Source organism: Aythya marila, assembly GCF_965140915.1.
Source record: "Aythya marila genome assembly, chromosome: 1".
NCBI classification, from domain to species: Eukaryota; Metazoa; Chordata; class Aves; order Anseriformes; family Anatidae; genus Aythya; species Aythya marila.
Window position 1 is genome coordinate 69925883 of NC_139042.1, and position 12703 is coordinate 69938585.

The 12703-nt window shown below is 40.1% G+C and overlaps 1 protein-coding gene across 1 annotated transcript in view; it reads right to left on the minus strand.

The window, feature by feature from the left end:
• Positions 1–12703, minus strand: part of OCA2 (OCA2 melanosomal transmembrane protein) — a gene marked incomplete at both ends in the record, with an annotated part of 186299 nt that overhangs the window by 65750 nt on the left and 107846 nt on the right. The window contains 3 exons of the mRNA XM_082773952.1: positions 6552–6656; positions 7143–7202; positions 12078–12205. Coding sequence (XP_082630078.1) covers positions 6552–6656; positions 7143–7202; positions 12078–12205 — 293 coding nt within the window. The remainder of the gene's footprint in view (positions 1–6551; positions 6657–7142; positions 7203–12077; positions 12206–12703) is intronic.

Genomic DNA, 12703 nt, shown 5'->3' on the forward strand with positions numbered 1-12703 from the left:
ATGGGGTGGAATTAAATGGTCTTTAAGGTCCCTTCCAATCCAAACCGTTCTGTAATTCTATGATTCTATGATAAAATACTTGCTATGTTCTGAGCTCTGTACAGAATACAGTTTCACTGCCTCTATATCGTTGGGTTAGAAACTGGCTGGATAGCTGGGCCCAAAGAGTCGTGGTAAATGGAGTCAAATCCAGTTGGAGGCCAGTCACTAGTGGCGTTCCCCAGGGCTCGGAGCTGGGGCCGGTCCTCTTTAATATCTTCATCGATGATCTGGATGAGGGCATTGAGTGCACCCTCAGTAACTTTGCAGATGACACCAAGTTAGGTGCCTGTATCGATCTGCTCGAGGGTAGCAAGGCTGTGCAGGAGGATCTGGATAGGCTGGACTGATGGGCTGAGGTCAACTGCATGAAGTTCAATAAGGCCAAGTGCCGGGTCCTGCACCTGGGGCGCAATAACCCCAAGCAGAGCTACAGGCTGGGAGATGAGTGGTTGGAGAGCTGCCAGGCAGAGAAGGACCTGGGAGTGATGGTGGATAGTCAGCTGAATATGAGCCAGCAGTGTGCTCAGGTGGCCAAGAAGGCCAACAGCATCCTGGCTTGTATAAGAAACAGTGTGGCCAGCAGGGCTAGGGAGGTGATCGTCCCCCTGTACTCGGCTCTGGTGAGGCCGCACCTCAAGTACTATGTTCAGTTTTGGGCCCCTCGCTACAAGAAGGACATCGAGGTGCTTGAGCGAGTCCAGAGAAGGGTGACGAAGCTGGTGAGGGGCCTGGAGAACAAGTCCTACGAGGAGTGGCTGAGGGAGCTGGGCTTGTTCAGCCTGGAGAAAAGGAGGCTCAGGGGCGACCTTATCGCTCTCTACAGGTACCTTAAAGGAGGTTGTAGAGAGGTGGGGGTTGGTCTATTCTCCCACGTGCCTGGTGACAGGACGAGGGGGAATGGGCTTAAGTTGCGCCAGGGGAGTTTTAGGTTGGATGTTAGGAAGAACTTCTTTACCGAAAGGGTTGTTAGACATTGGAACAGGCTGCCCAGGGAAGTGGTGGAGTCACCATCCCTGGAGGTCTTTAAAAGACATTTAGATGTAGAGCTTAGGGATATGGTTTTGTGGGGACTGCTAGTGTTAGGTCAGAGGTTGGACTCGATGATCTTGAGGTCTCTTCCAACCTAGAAATTCCATGATTCTGTGATATATATGAATTCCATGCGGTATGACAATTTTGAAGGGGATGTTGGACCAGATTTACTATTGTCTAGAGCAAAGAAGAATTTGAACAGTTTTGCCCTGTTGCACTGAAAAAATAGGGTAAGATACATCAGGATAAGACACTTCAAATAATAAACTAATTCTGTTTCTATTTTTTTGGGATTTTTTTTATAGAGCAGAATGCTAGAGAGGTGCTGAAAAATATCAACATGTAATAGATGCTTAAATACATTAATATTTTGCACCATACAACATTTCTATCTTAAAACTAAAAAAAATAGATTTTATTCTTAAGATTGCAGATAATTTATTGTGCTTATGTTTTAGGAGAAACAGGAATCCTAACTTCTCTACATAGATAATTAACAAGCCTTGAAAATGCTTACATTTTCTTATAGGAAACAATTTTTGAAATCTGTTTTCATTACTTCAATTCATAAAACAGGTTGTTTCCTTGAATTCTTAGTTGTGCTGTCTCAGATACATTCATGTTTTCATTAGTTATTTTCAGTAATGATCAACAGTTTCCACATTTCACATCCTATTAAGGTAATAAACGGACAGCTATAAAATTTAATACTGTGAAATTTGACACTTAAAATGGACCAGTCAGCTTTATCCAAAATCAGACAAAATGAATTTTTTCATCTATGTTTCCATTCATTAGCCATTCAGAGTTTTTTCATTTTTCTTTACACAAAGCAAGTCATTATAAATCTAATTATCCCACTGTACAAACAAAAAAGCTGAAGTGAAAATCTGGACTGCCACACTTCAAAGTTTTTTATTTGGTTGGTTGGTTGCTTGCTTGTTTTTTACTGAAACAGCATCATATTTACAGACCTCTCTGTATTTTTTTCTCTTTTTGTTTAACACAACTATGCCCCTTAGAAGTCAAGCTGCAGGCCTTCTTACATGCTACATGTAGAGTGGAATTCTTCCATTTCTCAGGCACATCTGTTGCCAAAACACTTTACGTAACAACTTCTATATTAGCAAGTAATGCATGTAATAGGAGAAGGTCAGGAGACTGAAAGAGCTGGAGCTGAGACTACTCTCATCTACATTGCCTCCAGTCTATGGGGGCTTTCTCTGAATTAGATATATAGTCTGAATTTACAGTATGGCACAGGGCTAAATGCATCCTGTGAGTATATGGTTTCAAATTTTCTGCAGGAAAAGTAACACATAAACACATCTGCGTCTATAGGGCCTTCTAAAAATCACCACAGTATCTTTCTGTGTCTTACACAAATGATGTTAAGATGCCACTTCCCCATCACAGTCACCGCACATTGGAGACCCTTACTCCTGTCTGTTTTCACACCATGTCTGAGTTGCTGTACAAGAGTCTGTAGCCCATCTTACCCCTCTGCTCCAAGTCTGGACAGCACATGCTACACCGTGTTGTGGGGGGTGAGTGGAAGACCTCATACAACAGCTGCAGAGGCAGTGTTGGGGACATTTCATGGATGAACTGATGCTTGTCTCCTTGCACCTCCTCACCCATGAAGAAAAGCAGGTTTGTGACTTTTTGGGTGCCCTTGCCATTGCAATGGTTGTGCCCACAGTCAGCTAGAGGTTTGTGGCCAGAAGAGCTGAGACTGTAAGACTGTCATCCATGGAATATAGAAAACAAGCACTGGATACACTCCTTTTGAATACAGAAGAGATAGAGCTGGGGCCCTTAACTGTGAACTGTCACCAAGCCTTTCACTGTCTTTGAATGATATTTCAGGAATCTTTATCCATGTACAAGTCAAACAGCCTGTCACCCCATGAGCCCGGTTTCCCCTTACTCCTACTGGTCAGTTGCTAATCAGTTTGGGATGGGTAAATTCAATACTGGAAGAGACCTCTGATGCCATCCTCCAAATACTCTTTGCTCAGTCAGTCCACACAGCTGATATTTATGAAAACCACACAGATATACAGATTTTGGGCATCTGTAGGTTCAAAAAACTGGAGGAAATTGATGGCCCCTCATTCCTACCCATTATAAGGTCCATTAAGGCTATGACTGCAAAATTCACAAGACTAATTTCCCCATTGTCTTGCAGATACATTGTTCACCACTGAAGGAGATTTATGGACGTCTTGGAGGGCTTCACTGGAGAGAGTCAGTTTTTCTGTGTCTTTTATATTCTCTGTCATCTACCTGGACTTGTCATCTACCTGGAATTCTGTAAGGCCTTTGGCAAGGTCCCACATGATATCCTGGTCTCCAGATTGGAGAGAGAGGGTGGACCATTCAGTAGATAAGGAGTAGGCTTGAAGGTCACACCCAGAGAGTGGTGGTCAATGGCTCTATGTCCAAGTGGAGGCTGGTGACAAGTGGTGTACCTCAGGGGTCTGTCTTGGGACCAGAACTGTTTAATACCTTTATCAGTGACATAGACAATGTATCGAGTGCACCATCAGCAAATTTACGGATGACATGAAGCTAAGTGATGAGGTTGATAAAACAGAAGGAAGGCATGCCATACAAAGGGTCCCACTCAAGCTTGAGAAGTGGGCCCATGTGAAACTAATGAGGTTCAACAAGTCAAAGTGCAAGGTGCTGCACCAGGGCTGGGGCAATCCCAGAAATGAGTAAAGACTGGGTAAAGGACTCATTGAGAGCAGCCCTGCAGAGAAGGACTTGAAGTTTCTGGTGGACAAAAGGCTTGACATGAGCTAGCAGTGTATGCTTGCAGCCCAGAAGGCCAACTGTATCCTGGGCTGCATCACCAGAGGAGTGTCTAGCAGGGCGAGTGAGGGGATTGTGCCCCTCTGCTCTGCCCTTGTGAGGCCCCACTTGGAGTCCTGCATCCAAGTCTGGAGTCCCCAGCACATGAAGGATGTGGGGCTGTTAGAGTAGGTCCAGAGGAGGGCCATTAATATGATCAGAGGTCTAGAGCACCTCTCCTATGAAGAAAGGCTGAGAGAGCTGGGGCTGTTCAGCCTATAGAAAAGAAAGCTCTGAGGTGACCTCTTTACAACATTTCAGGACTTACAGGAGACTAATAAAAAAGATGAAGATTGACTCTGCTCTGTCAGATAATAACAGGATGAGAAGGAATGGTTTTAAACTAAAAGAGGGGAGATTTTGATTTGAGGTTAGAAGGAAATTATTCATTCAGAAAGTAGTGAGGTTGCCCAGAGAAGCTGTGGATGCCCCATCCCTGGAGGTGTTCAAGACCAGGTTGGATGAGGCCCTGGGCAACCTGACCTAGGGGGTTGCATTGCTCAGGAGGCATGGAACTAGATGATCTATGACGTCTCTTCCAACCCAAGCCATTCTATGATTCTGACTATAAAGGTTTGGACTCAGCCATGAAGCTGACAGCTTTTGCCAGAAGAGGGCAGGATCATTCAAGGTTATACCATAGCAGACGTTCCATATTCCTATATTCTACAGTAGGTGAAACCAAACTTATATCCATGCATATGCCAATATGATCCTCTGGTTCTGAGGGTCAACTTGGGGTTGACCTCCAAGCTTTTATTCCCCCTGGGTAACAGTGTGAAAGTGTGAATGAACTATGTGGCTGAATGACTGAATTAGCTGTGTGGAAGACTACCTGCTCTTCATAGTTGCAGGTTGATTCTGTAAATAAACAAGTCAATAAATAAAAGGTCTTCTGAGAAATACTGGTTGCACTGTGTATACTACATGCACACACACACTGTACCCATTTAAATAAAAGATAATCTACAAAGGATATGGGTTCAAAACATGTAATACTCCACATCTGGAGTTTATAACTTTGACATGAGTGCTGTTAAATATCCTTCCAAAAGCAATTATTGTTGTTTCATCAGTAGGAACTAAGTGCCAAAGAGACAAAAAAAAATAATATTAACTGAAAACACGTACAATCTTACATAAAAAAAAAAAAAAAAAAAAAAAAAAAAAAAAAAAACTGTGACTTAGTTTTTCAGGAATTTTGTGATGAAGAATAACAAAGACCAAAGTCCTAGTTCATTCTTTGAGCTAGCCAATGCTAGGTCTTGGCTTCAGTCTGCCATATACAGGAATTTCATAACACCTCAGCTGTTGACAGCTTTTGCATAGATGAAAATATACCTGCATTTTTCTTCCTTCCTTCCTTCCCTCTCCACCTATTTTCCAAGAAAATAGGTTGCAACAGCCTTAGGTTTGGCCCAGAATAGAATGGAAAAGATATGTATTTGAAATTTCTAAAATGTTGCCAGGAATCGTTTCTTGTCTGCCTGTATTTACATCCCTCAAAGATTCAAAAGCCATGGTCTACAACCCAAAAGATTCCTGTGTTTCAGTACCATTCCACAAAACACACAGTCTTTAAAAGAGGTTTGCTATCAAAATCTCTAAAAGTCCTTTTGGTCTATGTGCATAGAGATGCTTTTTGTTATTATTCAAAACCAGTTTTTATAGACTAGCTGGATATGAGGTAAAACCTTCTAAGTTAAGATTTTTGCATTATTGCTTAATTGTCCTTAAGTGTTTGCTGGGAGGTGATTCATCCTGAACCAGCCTTTGCCTTCTACATATTGCTTGCAGTCTGTTGTTAAATCAATATTATTCCACAGGAAACACCATGGTGATCAAACCAAAATACCATATTAGCATATAATTATAGAATAGTTGCAAATCCATCCAACCTGTCATATGCCCTGTAGGAAGCGTCTTAACTCTTGACTCAAGCTAAGGGTGCACATGGCCACCCAATGACAATGGCAGAAAAAAAAGCACCAAAAAATTCTGAATTTTTGTTACATGCTGTAACAGTGAATCATTCCTATGGCATAATTAAGGAATTACTGCACTTTAAATACAGGTCTTGATTGAATAAATCTATCTGACCATGCCCTAATTTGTTATAATTTGATACTTTTCTGATATTTAGGATTAGCTGCTGAAAACAATTTTTATATTTAATATTATTTGCTGTTTTTTGAATTAATAACTTATGGAAGTTATAAAAGGTTATAAAAGTATTTTAAAAAATTGCATAACTACATGGCAAATAGAGGGAAAACACCGACAGAAGTAGACGGATAATGACAGTTTTCATCCAAAAAGATTATTTTACTTTTCAGCTATCTATTTTGATATAACAAGGAAAGTGCAAAAATGCAGCTAAAACAGTGCACTAGTTCAATAGACGACTACAAATGCAACTACTAGTTCAACAGACAACTGCAGCAATGGCCAGCCAGACATCTAAAGAACATGAGTAAGTTTGTAATAATGATGGAGTCTCAGGTAATAAAGTAAATTACAACATAGCAGAGGTCAAAAAAAAGCAAATTGTAACCAGCAGGCTCAGCTCCCTTCCCAGCACCAGGAGGAGGAAACGTCAAACCTGTATCGACTCCTACCATCGTAGCTGTGAACGGAATATTGTCAATCACGGATGAGGCCAAAGCAGACACCCAGAGCACTAAAATGATGGCTACCACCAAGCGCTGATCTTCAGGAACAACCTGGAATTGAAAGAGTTACAACTTTGATGAGATCAGTATTGCTCTGTCCCCCTAACGGCACAATCACACAGGGTCTTCATGGTTTTAGTTTATCAACATCTTTTATTTCTTCAGGCTCTCAGATAGAATAATAATATACTCAAATATAAGATATATAATATAAAGATAGAATAATAAATACTCAAATTAACTGTGTAACTGCAATTTTTCCCCTTTTACTCTTTATATTTGTTTGCACCTTGGGATTTTTTGTTTATTAGGCTGTAAAAAAAAAAGGCTTCCTTTTGCACTTATAGCAACATTTCTTCTGCCCATAGATACACACTGAATATCATCCACCCAAAAGTATGACATACCTTCTCAGTATTACTGATGTAGAAATATAATATTTAACATAAAATTCCAAAATAAAAATATTATTTAGCATTTTATTAGCATACCACTGTTTTCCTTACCTGAAAAACACTGTCAATGTTTTAAACATACCTTTATTAACAAAGCTGTCTGCTCCCCTATGTAGTCTATTAAATGCAAATGAGCCAAAGCCTAAAAAAAGACAAAGATATCAGCTAGTGAAGCCACATTTTTTCAGTAGATGTAAGCATACACAATTCATTTCTATTCACAAGATCTTGAAATTCATCTCTTGCAGCTTTTACAGCAACTTTGCAGTTGGTGGAAAGAACAGACACAGAAATGGTAGCTGTATTTGCAGAAGTGGGCTGGTTGTAGTGGATAGACCAGTGGGATTGCTTCAAGAGCCTGGGGCAAAGGCATCAGAGAATGGCTGAAATGTCAAGATTACATTCTTCAGTGAACAAGTTTTCCTGAATACCTGAGGACAACTGACTTTTATTCAGTGGCCCCAAAACCTTGGACATAACCACAATGTAGACCGAAGTGTATCATATTTAAAAAGGTCAGGCATCTTGTGCTCAGGCCTATGTGAAGGAAAATAGAAAACAAAATATATTTTTCTGTTAAATAGCTGCATCGCACCTGTAAAAACTAACACTACCCATCTGCTAAAACCAGGCCAGAGGCTTTGGGTGAATGAAAATTGGCACAGAGGCAGCAGAACCTATAAGACAGGAAAAGCAGCTCCCCAATGCCCACATCAAGCATCCAGCCTGAGAAGGAGAGCCTTGTAACCACTGGGCCAGGGGACAACCTGCTCCACAGTGCCCTGTCCTCCCTGTGGGAACTATTCCCATTTGTGCGGGATACCTGGGTAGTACCCCAGACAGCCATGGTTACTACCAGGCATGAAAAGACATAGCAAGACTCCAGCCCAGTGGTTCTGGTTCTGTTCTCTCCTTGGGCAGATAGGAGTGAAAGGCAAACTGAGTCCTCACACCAGAAGTATGATCTATTCCTTCAAAACACAAGGTAAGGGGGTAAATTTATCTCAGAAGGGACTTTAATTTACATTGATTTTGTTTTACTTTCTTACAAGCATTCGTAATGAAGCACTATTTCCAGGCTGAATGAGGTATATCTATTTTTTTGACTTTTCAGTATCTCGGGGCAGAAAATTGCATCATTTTTGGTGCAGCCCAGACCAAGGTGGTTAGTCTACTTTCCATTTTCCTGCCATGACAATGAATCAGTTAGATGCAACACTGTGCAGCCTGAGAGCATCACCACACAGAGATGCAGAAGTCAGCATTCACATGGCATGATGCTGTGCAACCTGCACAGCGGGCAGTCAGACAGAGCTCTTCAGAGACATCACTGCGGGGAAAAAAACAGCATTGAACTCACACACTGTCAAATCCCATGACAGAGACAGACAAAGATCCTAATAGGTACCGAGTAGTATGGCACAGTAGACATAGTAATGACAGAGTGACAGCGGGGCTGTCATTGAGACCAGCAATTCCTCAGCTGGGCAGCAGTGTGTAATTGTTTGGGTACCACCAGCAGCACAGGGCAGCAGCACCCACATGCTGCAGGAGCACCAATACCATGGCTGGGCTGGTAGTTTTCCACTCGCCACATGAGTAAAAGATGCATAGGTAAAGGCAGGTAAGCTGTATCTCATAAAAGACAGGATGTCTCACTCAGAAGTTCTAAGTGAACACCATCCCATTGAGAAGGAAAACAAGGAGGAGAGCAGAGCCATTAGTGCCACATATTAAATATGACCCAGAGACTGTATTTACTTTTAACAACTCGTCTCATGGGAAGGTACATCTACATTTAAAAATGCTGCATTCAGAAAATAGATGATAAAGCTTTAAGATGCATACACATACCCTTTACATTAAAAAATAAGGACATTTTTCATGGCTTTAACAAATAAATTTTTATATTCTTAAGTTACTATTTTGATTCTAAGCTACCTGTGTCACCCCTTAGATCAGATTGTCCAGAGCCTCATCCAGCCTGGTCTTGAACACCTCCAGGGATGGGGCATCCACAGCTTCTCTGAGCAACCCGTTTCAGTGCCTCACTTCCCCCTAACATCTAATCTAAATTTCCCCTCTTTTTATCTTAATACTATTCCCCCTTGTCTTATCATTGCCTGCCTGATCAAAAAGTTACTCTCCATTTTTTTTGTAAGACCCCTTTAAAAATCTAAAGGCTGCAGTTAGGTCACCTTCAGCCTTCTCTTCTCCAGGCTGAACAGCCCCAGCTCTCTCAGCCTTTCTCCATAGGAGAGGTGCTTCAGACCTCTGGTCATATGCGTGGCCTCTTCCGGACCCTTTCTAACAGCCCCACATCCTTCTTGTGCTGGGGGCCCCAGACCTGGATGCAGCACTCCAAGTGGGGCCTCACAAGGGCAGCAGAGGGGCACAATCCCCTCACTCGCCCTGCTAGACACTCCTCTGGTGATGCAGCCCAGGATACAGTTGGCCTTCTGGGCTGCAAGTGTGCACTGCTGGCTCATGTCAAGCTTTTTGTCTAGCAGAACCCTCAAGTCCTTCTCTGCAGGGTTGCTCTCAATGAGTTCTCCACCCATATTAACTCAATATTTATCAAAGTGATTTTTAAAATGTATGTAAAAGCAGTAATATTGTCTTTTTTTTTTCTTTTCTGCAATTGCTTTGTGTTCACACCTTAAAATAAACTTCTCACATAGTTGTCAGCAAGCAGTGCTAAGTGTTACATTTGGTTAGCAGTGCTGCCTTGTTATTTAATTATCCATCAACATTTCTTTTTCCATCAATATTTCTTTTCAGTATCACCCAAAATTTCTTCTGGAATCCAGACATGGTACTACAGAAGACATGTTCAGGAAAGAGGGAAGTGAGTAAAGGATGGGAATGAGGGAAGTGAATAACAGACATGCACATTGCTCCTTCAAGAGAGTCAGTCTGCAGGTAGCTCATCATGTTGGATATGATGACAGTGTTAATCACGCAACCAACTTTAAGATGTCTATAATATCCAGACTTATTGCCTGCAAGCATGTAACTGAAAGGCAGCAATTAGTACCATGCCACTGGCTTCCCCAGGATGTAAACTGCACAGAGGGTCTCCTGGATCTTCCTGTGCCCTGAGAGGAATGAGCATTACTGCACTAATTGGTGCCTTCCAGCATATGATTTCCAGTTTGACAGCTCAAGATTAGAGCTTTACTGCAGAAAAAAAAAAAATCATGTAACATTTTAGACTGAACTTTATGCACACAAATTTGCATCAAACCCTTTTATGGGCAGTATGTCATGATGACTGCTGTCAATATACTGTCTCCCACTTTTTCTCTTGACTCCCAGGATAAGTTCCTTTCATGACTATAAATTGCTGTTATACTAAAGAGCCAGGAAATTTTTTCTTTCATTAGCAAACTATTCACTGGTGACCTGAGAAACCATAAAAGTGAAGAACTGAAATTCAGTGAATTATAGCAGTCATATCTGAAGTCTGGCAGTAAATGGCAAATAACTTCCTATGTGTTTTACTATGTTATTGTACAGTCAGACTGCACTCAAATCAAAACTGTTCAATTCAAGCTAAAACAATAAATACGTCAGGGAATGCAACTAATAGACTGTTACAGCAGCAGCTAACAAAATAAAAATGGCTTCAGTATGGATTCCCTATGAGAGCTAGAAAACACAAGGATATATAGAACCTGATAACACAGAACTAAAAATTGCCAGTGCTAATAAGTGTGCAATACATCAGTATTTCCTTGATGAATTTTAGACCTACTAGGTCTCAAACAAGCTTCCTAATGATAATCAGAGTGCCTATTCATCTTTTCAGAGGTGACCAGATTTTAACTTCCAGTTTGGAATTAATTAGATTTAGTTGAGTTATTCAATGCTTGTATTTGCTTCAAATTTATTCCCTTTTTTTTTTTTTTTCTTAATAAATTGTTTTTTTATAGATCCCAATTTACAAAGTCTGTGTTTTTTCCAATACTGGAGTGTATAGTAGGGGGAAAGCTGTGCAAGATAATTTGTTATTCCAGGCTTTTCCCAGACTGCTCACAAAGACAATTCACTACCCAGTGATTATTCTTGTTTTATCAATCATGTTTCTACAACTTAACAACATCATTTAAATGGAAAAAGTAACAACTAAGAAATACCAAATATTTTAGGAAATGCACAGACACCTTATTGACATACAAATATGGATATTCATGCAAAGATTTCTCCAAACATTTGGAGTAAAACTAAATCCACTAAATCAAATACATCAAACAGTAAAACAAAGAATCAAAAACATCAACTGGTAAATATAAATATATTGTATTATATTATTGTATTGTATTATTTTATTATTTTAAATTTATATAATGTAATGTAAAAATATAAAAATTAAAAATAATATTAAATATAAATATTAAAAAAGGAGTATAAAACATGGATGGATCAAAAAGACTATTAGAACAGACAAACACACAAAAATGACACAATGAGATATCCAGACAGCTCAAGTAAAAAATCTTTTGCAATTACAACTGGAAACTGAAACTCAGTGATATTATCCCTTCAAACCATCCTCCCATGAAAGCTCTCAGGCCATTTGGTAACCAGCATGTAGCTGACAGTATTAGAAGCAGTTTTCAGCTATGGTCTATTCTTGCTCTTTTATTTTTTTCTATTGCTTGTCTAAAGAATTTCAAAATAAATACATAAATATATATATAAACTACCTGAATGAATGGAGCAGAGACAAACCTGGAAACAAAAATTCCACTTATGGAAAATGATTGTGTTGGATGTGCACAGAAAATGCAGCAGAAGGAGAGTAGGACCAAGCTTACAGTGAAAAATTAGTCAAAAATATCTGGCTTCTACCACTCCACCGTTTCACTCCATACTACTGTGACTGCATTCAATTTTCATTTTGTTAGCAGAATTGAATCTGCAAGACATCTTTGGCTGGCAACATACATGTCCTCAAAATTCACGTTTTAAGTTGGTTCTATCTGCTCAGGCTTTAGAAATCACAAAATCTTACCTCCATGAGAACAAACAATGCTGCAAAGAAAAGAAGGGTTGCCCATTCCACTCGGTTTAATATCATCTCAAAGTCATGGATGTCTGCTAGCACTAGCAGCCAAATGGCTCCCAAAATGGCAATCCAGCCTGCATTAGAAAAAGAGAGAGCACATTGGGAAAAGAGAGAACAACACTTCACACTTCACACATTATGTACTAGTAATGTGAAAGTTATGGTATTACATTTTTCAGTTAAAGGTTTTTGCCACACTTTCACTCTGACTCTTTAAAAGGAGAAATTCAAAAGTACTCCAGGAAGAATGTTTTGTGCTTTCTAATTTATATCTATATCTATATCTAATCTATATCTATACATACACATAGGAAAAAAAAATTCCATATGAGGGCCAGGCTGCTAGCAGCTTTCTACTAGGGCCAGAAAGGAGAAAGAAAGACAAGAGTCTGCAAGCATAATTAAGAAAGGAAAGAAGGTGTGTCTGGGTTACCCAAAAATAAACAAAAAAGCAAACAAACAAACAAAAACACAAACAAAGCAAAACAAAAATAGTGACTTTTAATCACAAAGAAAATTTTATGTGGTTAGGAGATGGTTGGAAGGACTCTGCAGCCCCCTGAAAGGCTGGC